General features: G+C 48.1%; 2 protein-coding genes across 7 annotated transcripts in view; both read right to left on the minus strand.

Annotated features, from left to right (window-relative positions):
* Positions 1 to 2,287, minus strand: part of ADAMTS9 (ADAM metallopeptidase with thrombospondin type 1 motif 9) — a 77,326-nt gene extending 75,039 nt beyond the window's left edge. For 4 of the 5 annotated variants that reach the window (XR_014571459.1, XM_083795470.1, XM_083795469.1 and 1 more), the window contains exons 1-2: positions 1,875 to 2,285; positions 1,312 to 1,730 (exon numbers count right to left, since the gene is read on the minus strand). Coding sequence is in view for 4 of the 5 variants with exons in the window: in XM_083795470.1 (XP_083651596.1) it covers positions 1,312 to 1,730; positions 1,875 to 1,968 (513 nt within the window). In the remaining variant the exon portion in view is untranslated. Of the gene's footprint in view, positions 1 to 1,311 lie in introns of all 5 variants that reach the window. The other variant, XM_083795467.1, reaches the window with a different exon arrangement.
* Positions 2,064 to 16,494, minus strand: LOC310880128 (uncharacterized protein). 2 transcript variants are annotated; one of them, XM_083795473.1, is made up of 5 exons: positions 15,837 to 16,494; positions 10,894 to 11,005; positions 4,796 to 4,908; positions 4,328 to 4,403; positions 2,064 to 3,985 (listed from the first exon to the last, which is right to left on the minus strand). In XM_083795473.1, exons 1-5 carry the CDS (start codon positions 15,987 to 15,989, stop codon positions 3,906 to 3,908), a joined length of 534 nt encoding a protein of 177 aa, XP_083651599.1. In that variant the 5' UTR covers positions 15,990 to 16,494; the 3' UTR covers positions 2,064 to 3,905. The 2 variants fall into 2 exon arrangements, with proteins under 2 accessions (XP_083651599.1, XP_083651598.1); XM_083795472.1 differs by having other exon boundaries at positions 2,064 to 3,988.
* Between the last annotated feature and the right edge of the window lie 3,732 nt (positions 16,495 to 20,226).

Raw genomic sequence — 20,226 nt, forward strand, 5'->3', positions numbered from 1 at the left:
GCCCAGAGCAGGACTACCCAAAGCAAGCACTAAACAAGGAGATGCGTTAGCTGGGTCTGCAGCAACCCCCATGAAGGCAAGGCTGGAGCTCCAGCTCCCATCACGTGGATCACACCCCCACCAGGCTGCACCGCTTCCTGCAGCTGTCCTGCTGAAGCTTATGAAAAGCAAGCTACTAATTTGTAGGAGGGAGCGTGGCAGGGGAATGCCTGCCAGATCCTATGCCAGGGACCAAGCCACTCCTGCCCAAGGGGACACGGTGCTGCAAGGCACATCAGCACAGCCCCACCACATTGTGCTGCTTTTCATAAAGCATCTCTCCCTGAAACAGGATTTCCATTCACACGTGAGGATCCAAGGGAGTTATCCAGCCAGCGTAGCCCCTGCTTATGAAAAGACACCAGTGCTCCTAGTTGCACCTAAGTATGAATGTGATTTGGTGGGTTAAAGAAATAAAAATAAAAAGAAAAGTACAGCCAGGACAAAAAGCATCCTGTGGCCATCCTAGGCTGGGAAGCAGGGCTGGTGGCTGGGACACGGTGCTGGGAGGAAGGCCTGCCCAGCCACACACGTGTGCTAGCCTGGCTCAGCCCCCAGCCTGACCCGTGGGGCAGCACTGCTGCACCGGGATGGATCCCAGGGCTGAAGGGCTGTGTGAGCTCACGCACCCAGGGCAGCCCCTGGTTCAGGCAGGGACCTCCCAGGGGGACACCCGGGACAGGCACATCCCTTCCTGTACATCACTGGTACCCTGGGGTGCAAGGATGCCGGAGGGGTCTGGGACCAGCACTGCTGGGGTGCTTCTGCTCATCCCTCTGCCAACATTCCCAGGTGCAGAAGGACACTAGGACAGGCTGCAATAAAGCCTATATTCCTCTTTCCTTGGGTCATGCCCTTGTCCCGAGCTGCAGGAAGGCTCTGGGGTCAGCACTGCCGGCTCCCCCAGCCACCCCTTCCCAGACCCCACCAGCACCCCGTGCTGCAGGACGGTGCCCTCCCCGCCCTCCCTACACCCGACCATCTCCTCCCTCCCTCGCGGGGTGCCGCTGGGGGGCAGTTTTGCCCCAAAACCCGCGGAGCTGGATGTCCTTACCCCATTCCCCTGACCCCGACGGGCTACAAAAAAAACGGGGCCGGGCGAAACCCCAGCGCGGGGTGAGCGAGCCGCCCCCATCCCGCAGCCCCAGCCGGGGGCGGGGGCAAGGGGCCGGCCCCATCCTTTCCTAAGCCACCCTCCCTCCCCCTGCTCCTCCTCCTCCTCCTCCTCCTCTTCGCTTCCGCCGCGGCGGGGCCGGGCAGGGGCTCGCTTACCATCCCGGAGCAGAGGCTGATGACGGCGGTGTGCCGGGGCCGGGCGTTGACGTGCCCCCGGTAGAAGCAGTGCTTCACGTCCGTGTCCGCCGCCTCGGCGTACAGGCGCCGCTGCTCGGCGGAGGGCTCGCCCAGGAGGCTGACGGTGAAGAGGGGGGCGATGAAGGCCGAGCTGGCCGTCAGGTTGAAGAGGAACTGCTGCCCGAAGGCGGAGAGCCTGTAGTGAGCCTTAGGGGAGGACGAGGAGGAGGAGGAGGAGGAGGTGGTGGTGGAAGCAGCCGCCGTCCAGGCGTCGGGGGCAGCGCCGGCGCTCCGCCGCCTCCTCCTGAAGTGGACATCGGTGGGGAAGGGCTCGCCGAACTCGTCCACGCGGGTAGGGGTCACGATCTCGTACTCGCTCAGCTTCTCCAGCAGCTTGGCTGCAAGGCAACGGAGGCACAGACCCCTGAGCGGAGAGGCCGAGCGCCTCGCCCCCCCCCCCCCCCCCCCCCCATCCCCCGGGGCCGGCAGCCCAGCATCCCCCCTCCGTGCCCCCCCAGCCCCAAATCCCCGCTGCCCCGTACCTTGCCTGGGGTGCAGCCTCTGCCTCCTCGCTGCCGTCCTCAAGCCGTCGATGAAGAGCGTGCTGAGTGCCAGCGCCAGCGGCGCAAGATGCATGGTGCTGAGCGCTGTCCTCAGAGGAGCGCAGCCTTCCCCCTGCGGCGGTCGGGCTCTTCTCGTCCTCTTTTTTTTTTTTCCCCCCCCTCCCTTAGTTTATTTATTTATTTATTTGTTGTTGTTGCCCCCCCCCACCGCCGCCCCCCGGTGCGCTGCCGGAGCCGGGCGGCGTTAGGGGCGGGCGGGCCGGCGGGGCGCGGGGCTTTTGGGGCCGCGCATGGGGCCGGGACCGCCGGGCCGGGCCGGGGCAACCGGCCGCCTGCCTGCCTACTGCTTCTCCCTCCCTCCCTTCCTTTCCTCCTCTCCCCCCGTCGGGCTGGTGGACGGGGCGCTCCCGGGAGCCAATTTAAGGGGGCGGGCTCCATAGATCAAGCAAGGAGAAAAGAGCCCGCCCTGTAGGATCAAGCACAGCCCTTCCTCCTCCCACCCCCACGCCCCCCTGTTCCCCTCTCTAACATGTCACTTTCTTTCATTCCCGAGGAACGCCGGAATCGCAGGGTTTCGCCAAGAAAAGCCCTCGCTCACCGCGGCTCCCCGAGCCTGGACGGGGCATGCGGGGGGCTCGGGGGGAAGGGAGAACCTCATCGCCCCCCCCCCCTCCGGGAGCTAAGAGGGCTTTTCTTACCCAACTTGGCCTTTTTCTTTCTTTTTTTTTTTTAAGACAGCTCGAAGAAACGGACGCGAAGAAGCCCACGTGTGGCACTTTTTATAGCATTTGGTGTCTCCTGCGTTTGGCAGATACGAAGCACTTGAAGCAGCTTCGGGCAGGGTTATTTTTATGCCGGGCAGTTTTCAGCACCCTGGGGGAAAGAGAGAGATTATTTCCTTATCTAAGGTGGTTGGTGTTTCGTTTTACAATTTGGAAAATTTCCATAAAAATTTAAGACATCCTTTAAAGCTAAGTGCCACTCAACATTGTTTTCTGCCCTTTGTCAAACCTTTGTATTTTTTCCCCCTTGATGGGGAAGGATGCTATGAAATTTAAAGCCTATAGCAAGGCAAAAGAAAAGAGATGGCTGTGAGCTTGACTTGCTCTTCCACAGAAAATGTCAAAGTTTTTTTTTTTTACTTCACTCAGTTCTGGGACAAAGAGCAGCAACACCAGCATTTCCTGCAGAAAGGGAATTTACTTTAAGATAGTAAGTTCAGAATTCACTTCTAGACAAAACAGCACATCCTGGCTCTTCTAAACTAACTGCTGAAGCCCTGCAAACCTCAACCATTAGCGGTAGACTATTAGCTTTATACAATGAATGCAAAAGGCCATGTAAGCAGATCATCATCCACAAAGCCACAGCTGAGCACAGTACAGGATCTCCACGTTGGTGGAGACCCACATCAGCACATCCCTAGGTCACCCCATAACAGCACGTAACCTCCCAGTGTGCCTCTGTTGTGCCTCTGCTTATAAGCCATGTTTAATTTAAGTCGAGGGTGCTTACGATAAGGTAACTCACCCATGTGCCTTCTGGGGCTCGGCAGAGCCCGACTGCTTCCAGATGTGAGTTGCCTCATGTGTGGCCAGCTCTGATGATGGCGCTGGGTCTCGCTGCATCCACCTTTAGGACTGGTGCGGCCACAGCCGTGGCTGCGTGATGGTCCTGGCCTCTGGGGAGCAGAGATGTCTGCCACAGGTATGGAGGAATAGGGACGTGCCCCTCCTTGTAGGTGTCACCTGCTCTTCAGAATAACCAAGCACGGGTGGACCTTCATGCACTCACCTGCTTGTGAACAAACCTGCACCAGGTTTGCTTTCGGTGCCACAAAGGGCCTGCACGGTCACATCTTCCTGTCCTAGCAGCCAATTGATTGCTCACACACACATTAAGAAATCTGCAGAATAGGAAAGACACCAAACTATTCTAAAATAGCTTCCATCTGCAAAGCCTGCTGGGGCTACCGTGCAAACCCTGGCTACCATGGCCTCTCCTGGCTCGTCATGAAAGCGTGGCATCCCCACCCTTCCCACGCTGAGCAGTGTCCTGATCGCGTCTGAAAAGCCAATGAGGTCCTTGGGCTGCTGGAAGAACAAAAAGGGGAATTTTGAAACATCACCACATAGCGACAAGGCTTTCTTCCAGGCTTGTCCTCTTGGCTTTCTCTGCCTCATCATCAAAGAAATGACTTAACACATTGCAATATCTGGTCCCTGAGCTGTGGTGCTGGACTAGTGGGAGCACAACACATGTTACCAAGCCCCTGACAGTCTTCCATCACCTTCTCACCATTTCTACACGTGCCCCAAAATTTTAGGCTTCACGTGCAGAGGGATGCGGTGTGATTGAGCGTGGGCAATGGCCCCAGTTGCGACAAGGAGGAGGAGGTCGTATCCTGCACTCAGGTGGGCGCGGACACATACCGGGAGCATTGAGCAACACCAGGCTGCTGCCGGTCAGTGAGGGAGTCAGCAGGAGCAGGACAAGCAGCGGAGTTGCCTGAGGAAAGAGCGAAAAGCCGAGCATAGCATGGGAGCTGAGTCAGAGGGGAGGGGAAGAGGCTTACGTGGAGCTGGTCCTGCGGTGTCCTGGGTGAGGGATGCGGCCCTAACTCATCTCCTCGCCCTCTCATCAGGGGGCGTTGGGAAATGTTCTGGTGTTTTATCGGAGTGCCCCCAGGGTGTGGGGATTTCACAAGCACCCCGCATCCCCCTGGTCCCAGCCACACCGCAACCTCGCACCAGGGCGGGTGTTGGCAAGAGATGGTGCAAGAAAATCTATCAAAGCTTTACTTTCTTGCTCGGTTTTCTACCAGATAATCAGCAAATTTAGCTCTGGGGTTGGGGTCGAGGAGCTCAGGAGCTGGCATGGGGTGACGTGGCAGCACGTACCTGTGACATGGGGGGGTCGGACACCTCCTTTTGGTGCTGGTAAGCTGGATGGAGCCGGGCTGGTGCGTGAAGAAGCATCCCCACGGGTTCTGTCTTACCTGAAACCTCAGCACCTGCAATCCAGGAGAACAGGACCAAAATGAAACCTTCCTTCTTCAGAAGTGGGGAGCTGCCCCATGGAGCGACCACAGTTAGGTCTTGCTTCTGGGGCAGAGCTGGGGAGTGCACTGAAGCGCCCCCGGGACCAAATTCAGGCTTTGCGATGGCACTAAGTAGTCTGTCCTTCCAGGAGCACGGCATTGCCTGCATACAACACTGTTTCCATTAACAGACAGAAAAGTTGTATGTTGTGCAGCGTTCTGAATCTTTACAGCTGGCGATTAGAAAGCACAGAAGGAAAGCTGTAGCATAAGTAAATAGATGATGTGGAGTTTAGAGGAACTAAGCTACAAACTTAAATAACTTTCCTATTAGGAAGGATCTATTAATACTTACGGTATGGTAATTGTGCAGGCTCCAAAGTCCTCAGCCAGTCAAAAAGTAACCCCTAAGAGCCCATACCTACTTGTGGAAAAATCCCTTTGAAGCACTGGGAATTTTGCCTTCGTAAATACTGCAGAAGTCGAGCTGCAAAAGCTATAAACAACAAAATGAGAACTTGATCAAAACAGCAAAACTTCAGTAGGAGAATTCAGGCGATACATGCTGCTGCAAGAACATGCTGGAGGAGACCAAATCTCCTGAAGGCTTTGCGCTGCTTTTTGCCCTCCTCACCATTTCCTTTTCCTCATAGGTGAGCGCAGTTCCCAGACTCCGATCTTTGTTCCTTGCTGCTCTGCCTCTCTGGGTAAGTGTCATCTTCCTTTATCTGCTGCATCCATTCGCTTGCCCAAGAATTATCCCGGGAGGCAGAGAGTTTCTCTTTGATGGTTTCTCTTCAATGGCAGCAGATAACCCAAGAGAGCAAACATTTTCTCCTGGTGTCTAATCTGCATGGTCAGAAAGTGAAAGATTTCATTCCCTTCAAACAGCTGACCGCTGCCCGGACCTCAGCCTCACTTACTTGCACTGCCAGCAAAGAAACTGCTCTGTGCTGCTTTTCTCTCAGGTTTGGAAGATGTTCTGCTCAAATAAAGGGTTCTCTTTAAAGGACATTTTCAGCAATTGTGTCAGTGCTGTTTATTTTTAAAGTTGTTTTAATATTTCCCCATTTATTTGGAGGGGCTGAGACTTACAGGTTCACCGTACGGTTAATATTCAAACTTATTTTCAGTGCCAAGCCAACTCTTTCGATCCCGATTAAAAGGATTTAAATATACTCAGTAATTCATCTACAGTAGCTGCTTAAGCTCCTGCTTTCTCTGCTGGGCTCTCTGTTCTCAGATTGAGCCATGCTCTGCGCAGCACGCTGCTGCTGTCGAGGTGTGAGCCACTTGGTGGATTTGGGGTTTGCTCCTCAGACCCTTAAGAGGGCTGGATGGCAGTACCTGCATTTCAGCTGCATTTCAAAATTCAGTCCAGTCCCGTCCTGGTGCCCTGAATACTGAGATGTGCACGTTGAGGAGACTCATCCAAGATCACACAGGCAAAGAAGGCCCAGATGTCCTCCAGCCTGGGCTGGGGTCACTGTGTGCAAGCCTGGCGCCTTCCCACCCAGTGTGCTGCATGTCTGGGGGAGATGGAGCCGCAAGCTGCATGCGGTGGGAACGCAAGGATGGCTGTCCTTGGGTCCCTGCTCCTTCCCTGGGCCGGGAACCAAGGCTTGAGAACAGAAGGTGAAGGAGGAAGAGAAAACAAGTGCCACAGAGCACTCCGCTCACACGCGAGGAAGCTGCCTCTCGGTTTGCCTTAGGAACAACTTTGACCCTGAAAACTCATGAGTAGGAACTAGGGACTGGGCGGGAGGAACAGCAAAGCCCACACGGACACTGCAAATCTGTGGGATTTTTGGTTTCAGGTCAGCACGGATGGACGTCATGATCCCTCGAGGCTTTCTGATTGAAATTGCTGGTTCCAGCTCGCCCCTCCCCGGCTCCCAGCACTGCCGCTGACCGCTCGCACGCTGCGCCCTGTGCTTGCACCTCTTATCTGCGGTGGGGGACACGCATGCCCAGAGCAGCCCAGCTCCTGGGTCCCACTGCTAACTTGCGCTTACAGCCCCCATCCCTACCCTCGTTACTGCAGGCAGCAATCTGGGGCAGGTCCCAAAGTGGCTGAGAAACACTTAGTGCTGCATCTGCCCAGTTTTGTGCAAATGAAGCCATCGAGTGAAACATTACAGTGGTTTATCCTTTGTGTTTGACACACCATAAATCAAACAGGACCTGAGTGCACTCCTTTTGACTTTTGATATTACAGACATGTGCACCCGCGCTAAGTTCCAGGTGCCTTTGCCAAAATGTTAGCAGTAATGCTGGGAGGACCAAGCAGAGCAGATGTTCTGTAATCCCACACCAAAAGGCAACCTGGGAACGTTGCAAATTCTGCAGGTACAAAAAGTTTTGCCCTTTGAGCCACGTATTTATATTCACATAAACTAATTATCACAACAGCTCTGCAAGGTATCACCGTCACCTTATGAAGAGGAGCCTGAGATGGTCGATTTGGCACAGGACACGGAGCCCTGACCCCGTGATTATTTCTACCCTCCCACACCAGCCTGCACAGAACATAAGAGTACAGCTTAATATTTCAGTGCAGGCACTGTTAAACTGTAAAACTCTATTTTAGGAGGGTTGTTTTCATTCTTTCCCTAAATAGTAGATTGTGTCCAGAGATAATAAGATACAAACCTCTAATAGAGTAGGGAAAAAGCTAAGCAGCTTTACAGATACCAAGCTCTTTTTCCCTAGGGGTGTCACAAGGTAGCCAGCTACAAGCAAAGACATCTCCCTGGGGGAAGCGTTGGCGACATCGTATTTGTGTAGTGGTAGGAACTCTGTACTGGTTATAAAACCACCAGAAGCCCATCAATAGCTAAAAACCATGAATGTTTTAGGCTTAATCCAGTTCCTGTCAGAACTGACTGATAAAACGTCCAGTGACTTGGAGAGGTGCAGAAACAGTGCCATTTCCAGAAGGCATTTTATAGCATCACAACATGCTCATTAATATCCACCTGGAAAGCATATATACCATGCTGTATTTCGTTACCAACGTGCAACAACTCCTACATGCACTCCTGTTCTTGTACCTCTGAGAACAGCACCGATAAGGAACAGACCAGGGACGCTGAGGCAGTGGGCAGTCAGTATAGAAACGTGACAAAAAACAAAAAAGGGATTGGGTCTCTCCCCAGCTATGTTGTGTTTGCCATGGATGAGTGAGGGGTGAGCACGATCTATTTGCAGACGTTCAGTCTGTGACCACGTGCCTGTTTCTCACAATGGCCATTGCCCGGCCTGAGCAGCCGGGCACAGCTAACGCAGGATCCATCACTCCAGGTTTGTGCCTGGGTCTCGCTCTGCTGTCAGGTGCCCGCAGCCTTGGCTTTGTTACCTGACTTTACTGTCAAACGCTACTTGTGGAAACAAAATAGGGCACTTCCCAGTAGGAATTCGGTGTTTCTTAAACGGTGGAGTTTAAGAGATGTTAAGGAACAGGCTCAGAATTAGTGGGATGCAACCAAAGGAGAGCAATTTCTGGCTGATCTGCAAAGCTAAAACAGTTGTCCTCTCCTATTTCCACCAGCCATTTCTGCTACACGCCTTCCTGCCTTCTCACTCACTAAATACTTTTCTTGATGGCAAAAGCTGTGTAGGATTGAACCTGGAATCCCCATGTTCCCCTCGCAGGTGCAGGGAGAGCTATGCGAATGATGTGAATTGGCTGCAGCCTTCATAACCACATTCATGTCGTGCCACTCAGCCTGGGCTGCCGTAGAGAGAATTAATGGAGTGTAAATCCCTGTTTGGAAGTGCACAGCGTCTCCAGCTTCTCCCTGTAACTCCTTCACTCCCTTTGCAAACCACAGGAGAACGAGAACTCCCTGGGGAACCCCGGCTGGACATCTTGCATCACGATAGAGAGAAGTGGAGTATCCACGCAGCCAAAGCTGCCTGGCTGACAGTTTCAGAGCTAGCTGTGACAATTCCAAGAGAATCTGTAGTGCTGAGACTAAAGCCTGCTAGAAACAATCTTCTTTTAAAGTTACTGTATGGCTTGGCTACAAAGATAAGGCACCAGATGGCTTGGGAAGAATTTTTAGGAGACAGTTGTGCTGGTATGCCTGGAAGGATCTCGAGAGTTTACATTTACAATAGAGTACTTCTTTGGAGGCGAATGTTTGTCAGGATCATCAGTTTTAATTACCCAAAATGCAGGCTGCTTCTAAATGCAGGCAGTCAAGAGGAGGATTTCTTCTTTTCCTGCTTTTTTGTTGTTGTTGTTCCTGAAGAACCCCTGCCTTTAACTTTATAGGTAGCAGATTGATTCATGAAGGCTAACATTAAGCAGTTTTCATGCTAAATAGTATCCTGCAGCATTTTCTTTCACTGATGAATTACACATTGCAGAAAAAGGTACTTCATTTTATCTGTTTTCAACCAATAGAATAAGGTGCTAATTGTGTCAGCTCTAAGCGTACACAAACATAGATCAGTCCCCAAATTCCCTAGACCTTTAAACCAAGCCTTACTTGGCCTTTTTTGGTCGGAGGAAAGGTGAATTGGTAGGATTGCTCTCCGTAAGGATGCCAGGAGAAATAAGCACGATTCTCCTGCTTGGGCCTTGCCCCTAACCATGCTACCACCGGAGCTCCTGGCAGGTGGGTGGCAGCCCTAAGGAGATGAGCACACCGACAGCTTGCCTTGCATGCCTGCAGACACGGCAGCACTACTGAGGAGTTAATTTCCTGTCCTACCATCCAGGAGCATTGGGATACACATGCCATATTTTTCAGGCCTCTCTGCTTTCTGTATACACTGGAATATAAATAACATTACTGAATGCCGGTGATGGGAATCAGGCTTGAGTTTTAAGCCAGCTGTTTCCACGTTTTCTCCCTGTGTTTTATCAGCTTAATTCTTAGATACCTCTAATGTTTCCATCCAGAATTTTTAAAGGGAGGAAGCATGACTTAGAAATCACTGTAACGTGAATGGCTGTGTTGACTTAACTGACGTTGTTTTGACATGCCAGGGCCTACCGAGGGACCAAGACCCCTTTGTGCTAACTGCAGTACAAACACAGGCCTGAAAACGAAGCTAGTATCGGAGTTCCCCTGCCTTATCACACTCAGTTAATGCATTACTCCACGCTAGCTAGCCAGCTGAGAGTGGCATTTGGTACAGGGGGAGGGCTAGCTTGGGCATAGCAGCAGCATTGTTTCTCTGTACTGTTTTCATAGCAGGTTCCCTGCCCACGGCCCTTTGTAACTCAAAGCCCATATTCAGAACAGATAATTGTCCAAATCTGAGCCATTTCACCTACCAACAAGGTGGGCTTTTGTGTTCGTACAACACCAAGGCAGGGAGATGCTAGTCCTTGGCCGAGAGCCCTGGCCCCATCATAGCTTGTGAGCCACGCTGGCATCTCTCAGCACCCACAGGTGAGACAAACACCACAAGAGCCAAAAGGGCACCCTCGAGCAAACAGTAGTACTGGGTTCATGAAAACAAACTCATGCTTATCTTGTTTGGTTCTGGGAATTAACTAACTCCTCAGAACAGTGAGAGTATAATTGTGTAGCCCTAGCCAGTGGGTATGAAACCACCTGGTTAGAGCAGCAGCACCTAACTGATTGCATGAAATTTTACTGAGCACCGCAGTGGGTGGAAAACAGGCCCCAGGGGCAGGAGTCAGCAGTTTTCAAGACCTGACATGCTTCTATTGAGAACATCAGGAAGGACCTGGAGTCACCACCTCTCTGCTGCTTTGGAAGCCTCATGAGAGCACGGACCAAGAACTGTCCCTGTGTCCCTTCTCCCTTACAATCCGCTCCACAGCACAAGGAACAAAAGAGGAGCTTCTGCATTGCTTAAACACACAAGAACTGCTACCCTGTTAGGGGCCAGCTCATGCCATCTCCAGGGCATGTCAATGGTGACCATATGACAGTGACACCATAAGAAGGTGGTAAGCTTACAGCAGTGCCTCACCTGAGCACCAGTCCATCTTCCAGGGATGTGCCGCTGGGTGATCCACGCCAAAAGTGACATCTTTGCGTTCCTCTGCTGAGGTGCTCCAAGAAAAGAGGGATCTGAGTCCGGCCTGGGGAGATGCACACACCATTATAACTCTCACCAGTTTGCAAATACAAAGTTCGTGTTGAAATGCTCAGCCTTACGCTCCCCTACCATCTTATATTGATACCAAACATGACAGCTTAGCTCACACTGAACACCCAGAGCAGACATGGCCAGGGAAGTCTCAGAGTAACAAAAAATCCCATAGTGTCAACGGCCATCATGTGCAGCCAGACTAGGATTGCCAATGGCTGTGAGCTTTTAGCAGAAAGGGCTGCGAGAATTTTGCTGCACAGAGCTACTATTACAGTTGTCAAGCACAGAAATCCCTTTCACTTTTCTGCCCCATTCCCTGAGTCTCTTTGGATACCCTGCCCTCTCCTTGCATCCTTCCTTCAGGCCACATACCGTCTGCCCAGGTCACCAGAGAGTCAGGTTCCTGCACACAGAAACCAGCTCACCTCACTGATGGCTTTTTCTTTCTGCATCCACCAAAACCTACACAAGTAGATTGTTCTTACTTGGCAAAACCTTAGATATTTTGCAACCAATTTATATGACCCAGCAAAGAGCTTCCAGGACAAAAGACATTAGGGTGTGATACAATGACTGTGATCCCAGTTACCAATTATTTTTTTCTCCTGAAATGCTTTAGAAGTTTGCAGTTCCCTAACCAAGCCCTTCAGCAAAAGGTCACATTTTTTTTTTCTCAATCTGGGGAAAAAATGCACAAAAGCAAACAGCCTCACACTGCTGCTGAAGGTGTCTGGAGTACCCTGCAAGCATGGGTTCAACCTCATCCTGCCATCGTGCCGCAGCAATGAGCCCCCTGGCCCTGGGGGGCGTATGAATGGCACGGCAGTTGGAAAAATTCACACAGAAGATTTTGCAAGCTCATTTGCTGGATGAAACATTGCCCTAGAGACTCGAGCCTCCTGCAACTGTGAGAAAGGAGGTCCCTTTTAGTTTATAGCTGAGGTCAGTGGAGGGCCAGAGCAAGGAAGTTTGTATTGCAGCAATTTGTACCTTATCTTGTTTATAGATGTAAACAGAAGGTTTACGCTTCCGTTACTGAACTCTCCTACACCAAAAATGTTCAGTGCACAGAGGAGGGGAAGGATAGGCAGTGTGCACACATTTCTTGAGCATATTTTGAGAAGCACAGTTAAAGTATCTGGTGTTTCTGAAGCGTGTGGGAAGTAGGATGCCCTTGCAGTGACTGAAAAAAAAATAAAAATCACAACCAGCCCTGCCTCCCCTTTCTGAATAAAAATCCAAACACCAAAAACCCCCAAATCAACCACAACCAACCACAAAACCCCAGCAATCTCCTTGTGGGCTGCAGGGGTCATTCCAGGATCTCCATAGGGTCTGGATGTAACTCAAGTCTCGTATGGACTTGGGTCAACTTCCATTGAAGGCAGGAGTCCTTTCATGAGCTTTAGGTCACTCCCAGTTGCTTCTGAAGTCATTGCCCAGGCTTTTCTCATTTTAGTCACAGTACCAAAGTTTTGTATCGTTTGAAAAGCTCCAAAGCGAGGGACATATGGAGCCTACAAAAGCATAGTTATTGTGCTAGCTAGCTCCAGTCCCATGCCAAGCAAATTATTCATGCATACTCTGTGGATAGAAGGCACAAGCTTTCATGTGGTTACATGGATAAAAAGGGAGGAGAATTTGGGCCACTGACTCAGCCTGTCAGCAATGTTTCCCCCCTAAATACAGGCATGGAGCTGCAACGCAGATTTCTCACAGCGCTGACGGTGGGGTAGTACTCTCTTTGGAAAATGTGACCTCTTATTTACATGCCACTTGGAAATCGGTATCATGTAAGGGTGCCAAATGCTTCCAGAAGTAAGGCCTTTTGATTATAACCTTTCATGAAAGTGACTGATTGAACAAAAGCAGCTTAGAGATAGCATTTCAAACAAGAATCAGACAGCTTGTCTGGAACATAAGCAGCAGCAAACTGCCCAGCCTGTTAGAAGAATGGCCATGCTATATGATGCTGCACTCCTGCATCCAAAAGGAAACCTGACATTCAACAGGTGTTCTGCTTCTTGGGTAGTCTCATGGATGGAGAGGGAGTTTGAGGAGACACACTACAAAAAGGTCCTTTAAATGTACCTACTTTTCTATTTCAAGCTCCACAACCAATTTTTTTTTTTGCCCCCCACTGTCAGCGGATTTTATTCAACTACCATTGCAGTGGCCGCTGCAGAGTATGGGATACATTCCTGCTTCAGTCGTCTTTGTGTCGACTTGGCAGGAATCCTGAACACCCAGAAAAGCAGACAGTAACTACTGTCCACCATTTTTACATTTCCTGTAGAAATATTTCTTATTTCACCTTGCCACACTGACCAAAAAAAAAAAAAACACCACAAAACAACAACAAAACCAACCCACAAGCAACAACAACAAAAAACCACCCTTACGGTCTTTTCATAAAGTAATTAAATTTACTCTGTTATTCTAGTTAGTGGAAATAGAAAAGCCAATCAGGTGACTGCAGTGGTAAAATAAAGCCAAGAGTAGTTCACTTCAATCTTTGTTCTGTAATACTTACATAATTCAGACCTGCAGACAAAAGCACTAAGGTCATGGATTAACTGTGGCTTAAAGTTGAAAATAGCCTGAGGAAGTAAGGATGACAAAGTAATTACTAGCGGGCAAATCATATGTTAATGGGTATGGGAATGATTTAGCGTATAACATTTAATCAATGTAAATGGAAGGAGCATATAAAAGCAAATTCAACTTTTAAATCTTCCATGGATATGTATATATATACATGTATGGCTAGTTTCTATAATTGAAATAGATCTACAAAAAATTAAAACAAAGTTTCCATATATTAAAATAATTCATTTTGTCATAATTATAACAGCTGTTGAAATAGAGATAGTGCTCATGAATAACGCTTTAGATATTTGCTTTGCTCCATGATGTAGAAGACTAAAGCCTGTACCATTCAACTGAGGCACCAAACAATAGAAAAACACTATACAGAAAACCATTCCAAAACACCTGTCAGGAACTGCACTTTTCTAGATAAAACATCATAGTTCAGAGGTAAATTCACTTTGATATAGCATTTGAGATAAATCACATCAAAGCCTTCCTGTGAATACCCAAACAAATTAGTTAAAGTCTATAATAAAAGCTCTGGCAGGGTCCATATGCACCAGTGCTGGAGGTCACAAGACACCTAGCAATGCTGCATTAGGATCCCCTACTGCAAGTAGTACAGCTGGTACAGAAATAATTACTGTGCCAAACATAATTGTGGAGATTGCAAGAGTGCAAAATGCAGGAAAATTAGAAAAGGAATACTGTGACGAGAATGCCATGCAGTAGTTCCCACTACACACAGGGAGAAAATTAGATTTCTGAATAGAGGCTGAATATTCATTTGCCAGATTAACAGCTCCTGCCTGCACTGAAATCAGCCCTGAGAGCCCGTGGGATGTTCAGAGCTAGGAACAGCTGAACACACCCAAGGAGAACAGCAACCATTATTTTTCTAGTGCTTCTGCAGGTAAAGAAATTACACCTGCACACGTTATCGTCGGGTGGAAAAGTACACATCAGTAGAAATGCTCGTGAACTAGGTCTGTAACTGAACAGACCACCTCCAGCTGCCTCTTGCTCAGGACAACTCAAAGGCAAGGGCCTGCTCTCGGTTGGGGCCTACTCTTAGAAATTCATCCTGCCCTGAATTCTTAGCTCAGAGCAGAGAGTTTACAGAGAACTTTTGGTTCTTTGTAGCAGCGTTAGCAATAGAAGAAATAAAACCACTGTTTTAGGATGATGCACCTTCTTTTATACAAACATTTCATCTCAAACTCTTAAGTAGGCAATAAAGTGATAATCAGTCATATAAGTCTTTTTTGTTTAGGTTCACAGTGCACCAGCTTACCACATACATTCCCCACGTTCAGAACACCTAGAAACCTCTATTTATCAGTGACCCATACCACAGTAAGTGTGCCATTTGATTCAGAGATCATCTATTCTGAAGAAGGCTGCTAGCCAGGCCCTGTGAATAAGGTGCGCTTAAATTATTAAAATTAATTAATGTACTTAATTATTAAAAAATAATTAAAAAACCAAATTCAGTCGTGAATTTTTGCACACCATGATTCAAAACCATGCTTTCTTCATTCAGATACAGGGTAGGACCTTATGGAAATATCCATTGAGAACTTCCCTGCTGCCTGCCTTTGGATGCCAACACTGGGAAGCAGATGAGACATTGCATAGTGTGCTTGTACACACAGCACAATATCTCAGGCTTTTTCAGGGTGTTTTACCTGTCCTTCAATTGCCCCTTACAGAAGCAAAAGATTGTTAAATATCCGTAACACAATATAAAGACTGCTTAGCAGGCTGCTTCTGATTCCGTGTGTCCTAGGAGCCACGTAATCCCATTGAGTGTTTTAGCTGTTCCATAAACAAATCAGTAACTCTGTACTCTTCCTTCTCCAGTGGCAGCAGATATTAATGCCTTGAGCATGCAGCACTCAGCCAAAGCAAGCATTGAAAGCGTTAACTCAAAGGCAGGATAATGTCCTATTTGGTTAAAGCAAAAAGTAAATAAATACAGGATTTACTGCAATTTAAGGCTTAAAATGAGATCAGATGCCTGTCATCTCCAAACACCTCTCAATCAGCAAAAAATAATCCTTCACAAAATAGATTGTTATTTTTGCTGCAAGTTTTTTTCGTGGAGAAAATGGAGCCATATATTATTCCTCTGTAGGCTGCAAGTAGGCGAAGCATAAACTCAGCTGAAAACTTATCCAGGGCTTCTGGCAAGTGCAGGCCAGAAGTGTGTGATTTGTGCTGCTTACCACATCTCTGCAGTTCATGAATCCCAGATGATGTGCAGGGGGAATCTCTTTAAATGGACGTAGGAAGCTAAAACTGTCAGCAGCTAATGAAGAGGGCAGGGAAACGAAAATGGAGCAAAAGGGAGAGCGGGTCCAGCGCTCTGCCCCAGCCATGCACGACGAAGAACTTGCTCATGTTGATGGGAATTACTGCCTTTAAGCCACCTGACTACAGGGTTAATTTTCTTCCCCTCGTCATTTCAGATGAGAGGAGTCAACCTGACCTTTACTGTCAGATCTAAGAGAAGCCTTGAAGACAAGAACAGTGAAGCAGTCCAAAGGCAAACACTGGCTGCAGTAGACCTATTTATAAATAGTTTAGAAGAACACCATGAACTGCAGAAGGAGGGGAATTTTCTCCACCCCCCCCAAGCTTGCTGCCTCGGTGAACATAGCGGCATGCTTGAATTTGCTTTCTTACATACCGGGAGGCCTGCAGCAGAAAATGAAGTTAAAGCCACACGCACAGCCCCTGATTCAGCCGCGTGGCACCAGCTCCAGCTTTGCTGCGGTGCATGAAGCTGCACAGCAAGCCCCTTGTCCCGAGTGCCCCCTCCAGCACAGCCCTCCAGCCCTTGCTGGCGATCCTGCCTGGTGGGAACGGCCAGACAGGGCTGCCCAGGGGAAAGTCCTGACCTGGGTCAGCCAGCAGGGAGGAGATCTGCCCCTAAGGAGAGCCTCCCAGGCTGCCTCCAGCCTTCCCTTCCAGCTCTCTCCAACCTAAACTTTCTCTTTATAGGGTTCGTAAAGAATAAACAAGCATGCCCCTCAACTTAGCTGTGTGCCCTAGTAAAATGACAAACCTGAAAAGTGGAAAAATAGCCCAAAATAGCCAGCCCCCAAGCCCTTACAGATGCTCGTACCAGTTCAGATTTTTCATAGCTTGAAACACAGCTCTTGCTTACATGTATGACCAGCACACTTTCGCAGGGCTGCTACTTTCAGTTTTGAACCTTGGCCCTACTTGGACTCTCTGACCAGATGGCTAACCTTTGCTTTAAAGGATGTCATAAGTAAAAGCAAATGCTGGCCTTGTGAAGCTTTCATCTTTGTACTTTTTTTTTTTTTTAACCGCAAAATTACTTGGAAAAGTAATCCAATAGATTAAATTTCCCTTTCTGAGAAGTGTTACCCAAAGGCAAATCAGTACTGACGTCACCGGACAGATGATACAGTCACATCGATGCGACTACTTGGTCAGAGGAGACCGTTCAGATACTTCAAAGAGCATTGCAGAATGAGGAAAAAACAGAACAAAAAACACTTCCAGACCTTTTCATTCTTTCCTTCTGCAGCTCTGACATTAATCTTTCATTTCATCCCTTTTCTGCCCATGCCACACACACGAACACGAAGGTCCAAGGGAGGTTCATGGTGCCTGACAAAGCTAGAGCAGACCACACAGAGTTGGCTGGTTGTACTTTGTATTATTGCAGAACAATACCTATCTACCTGCAATTATTGATCTTTTTCTCTCCTACCTGCAGGCATCCCAGGCTCTCTCTTACCCTCATTCGAATTACTTCACAGGAGCACATGAGGACTGGTAACAGAAGTCGATTAAAGGCGAGATGCAGAGAAGAAAAAAAGCACCTCTCTGGCACATCACTGTAAACAAAGGTTAATCCACCTGCCCCTCTTTTGCAGATCACTTTTAAAGTAGAGGGATTTTACCAACCCAGCCATTTCCATTTACTTTTATCTTCTTTTTCCCATCTTGTTTCTCCTTAAACCACTTTAACAAAGTTCACGGATGATTTCAGGAGCCAGAGAGGTGTTCTTCGTATTGGTATTTCATAGCCATCAGTAGAATTGTTTTCCATTATCTCATTTGGTTACTCCTGAACTCAGGAAGTTCACAAACAGACAGCTGTAGAAAGGAATAAAGATTATATAGTTATTATTATTTTTTTTTAAACCAGTAGTAGTTGCAGACAGACTTTTCTCTCCAACTGGCTGCCTGAAACATCCCATTCCATTTCGCAGGATCTTCAAGCTCAGATGAAAGGGTCATCGAACAAGTTGTTGGCTACCTCAGTGGCACACTTGCTCTTCTAAGATAGCTGTGGCTAAGTTACTTTTGTTTCTCATTCTTGAATTCAAGGAGAATAAGAAAAAAGGTGTAAGAGGAGAACCAGGCCCACCATGTTGACCAGACGTGGCAGCGCTCATTTTGGACAACCTGCTGGTGAGGAGGCAGAGTCCCCAGAATTTCATACATGTCCCAGGGCATCTGCAAATCAGCTCCAACAGGGACCCAGTAACCCAAGGGTGACAAGGGAGGGAGCGCCGAAACTGCTGTGCCTGCACCAAGGTCCCGGACATTACTGGCAAAGCACCCCTTGAATTTATGGTCCTTGGATTAGGCTGATTTGAGAAACAGCTGGAAAGGTGAGTGTCTTTAATTAAGTGGACAATAATTTATGAACTGCATTGGATGCCTCAATGTAAAAAATAAACTGTTTATTAATAATGGTTTTAAGGCTCAGTTCCTGTTTTTAGCAAAATAAATTCAAGTAAGCAATCCCAGCTGAACTTCTGGAGGGATGGAGTTTACAGCAAAAATTAAACAAGTTAAAAAAAACAAAACAAAACAAAACAAGAACTACTCAGCAGTTACTTGTGTTCGTTTGCCGCCTATAAGCCTTTAGGAGGAACCTCATGCAACACAGCTCTTACACTTGCGTGAACAATTACCAACAAGCATAATCCTTCTTTGGAGGAGAATCTGGAACCTCAAAAGCTCTCTTTTCTTATTTTCTTGACATTGCAGGTATATTTTATACACACACACTTATTACTGATGCAAGGCTTCTTGGTACTTTTCTTCAACAAAGAATTTGGCCGCTGAAATGTGCCCAGCTCGGACTGGCTAGCTCTCCCAAACACACCACAGCAGATGGAAAGACCAGCAACTACACACCATTTTGTTGCTGAAGAAGGATCAGTTCCCTGTGATACTTCAAATTCCTTCTGTAACCAGGAGTAGATGATTTAGTGCCAGGCATTCAGGGGGATTTAGGTTTGCAAAGATACAGACAGAAAATGTATAGGAATTTCTTTAATGCCTGGTGCCAAGGGAAGCTGGACATCTGGGGAGAATTTTGAGATCTGCTGTGTGCTTCTTTCTCTCCTAATTCACCTCAACAGATTTAGTTCTCTCTGCCCCAGCTCTTCCTTTTCAGAAAATGGCAAAAAACAGTCATTTCCTCCCTTATCAGGAAAGATCAGGAGAGCGAGGTGCTCTGACAAATAAGTCAGCCAAAAAAAGGAGACAGAGGAAGGAAAAGTTCAACATATTGCTTCTCCCCTTTACCATCATGAATGATTTATAAAATACTTACTGGCAGAAACGTATGAAGAGAACATCAAAACGATTCCCCTCACGTTAGGCCATGCTACCTAGAGCCAATATGGCATCATAGCTTCCTGTACATTGTCTTTCTTTTTACGTTTAACAACAAATGTTTGTGCAGACTTGGAGCAGAGCTTTAGACCTGAAAGTGGTGTTCAGCTCAAACCACTTTTCTCAGCAATGATATGTCAAGAAGTTGGTTATGAGGGTCTACTGAACCACCGAGCTGGAAAACAGCTCCTGCGTTCCCTGCCATGAAACATGCCTGCATCTAGCACAAACACATGGTTTTATCAGTTTTCATTACAGGACTATTATGGTCCAAACATCCATGTTCTGGGATCACGGAGACATCACACTATCATGAATCTGGCACGTTTGCATTTGGGACTTACACAAGCCCCTGCCCCAAACCCGCAATGTTCTCAGGTCACTATCCCATCTAATGCAAGAAACCTTTCTCTGCCCTCAAGCTTCTTTTCCTTCTGTCTTTTGGAGTTGTTAGTAAAGAAAATACTGGAAATGCCTCTTCCAGGGCTGTTGCACAATATTTAATAGAAAAACCATCTTTGTATACACAAAAAAAAGAAAAAGGAAAGGAGAAAAGAGCAAAAAGCTGGCATGCATTTCTGAAGGTGAAGTTAGGAAAGTATTCAATCACGAGCCAATTCACAAGCAGCAGAGGCTGTTAAGCCTTGTTTCCTTTGGCTCCCTGGCTCAGGGTTGGGCCAGCCTCTGGATAGTAAAAATCACACAAAAGTCAAATCCAAGCATCTCCTATAGAGGAAATATTCTCTCCTATGAGTACTCTCTGGTGTTTGAGATTTCCTTGAGATTACAGGCCTTTTTTTTTTTTTTCCCCCTCTTGTGGCAGGGGGACACAGGAATTTCATCTCTCCTTTCCTCCATTGCTTATCTTAATATTGCTGACATATCTAACTGTCAAACTTATATGAAACTTGGCAATGTATTCAGATGTAGAACATGACCAACAGT

Source organism: Anser anser (genome assembly GCF_964211835.1).
Source record: "Anser anser genome assembly, chromosome: 12".
In the NCBI taxonomy this organism is placed as follows: Eukaryota; Metazoa; Chordata; class Aves; order Anseriformes; family Anatidae; genus Anser; species Anser anser.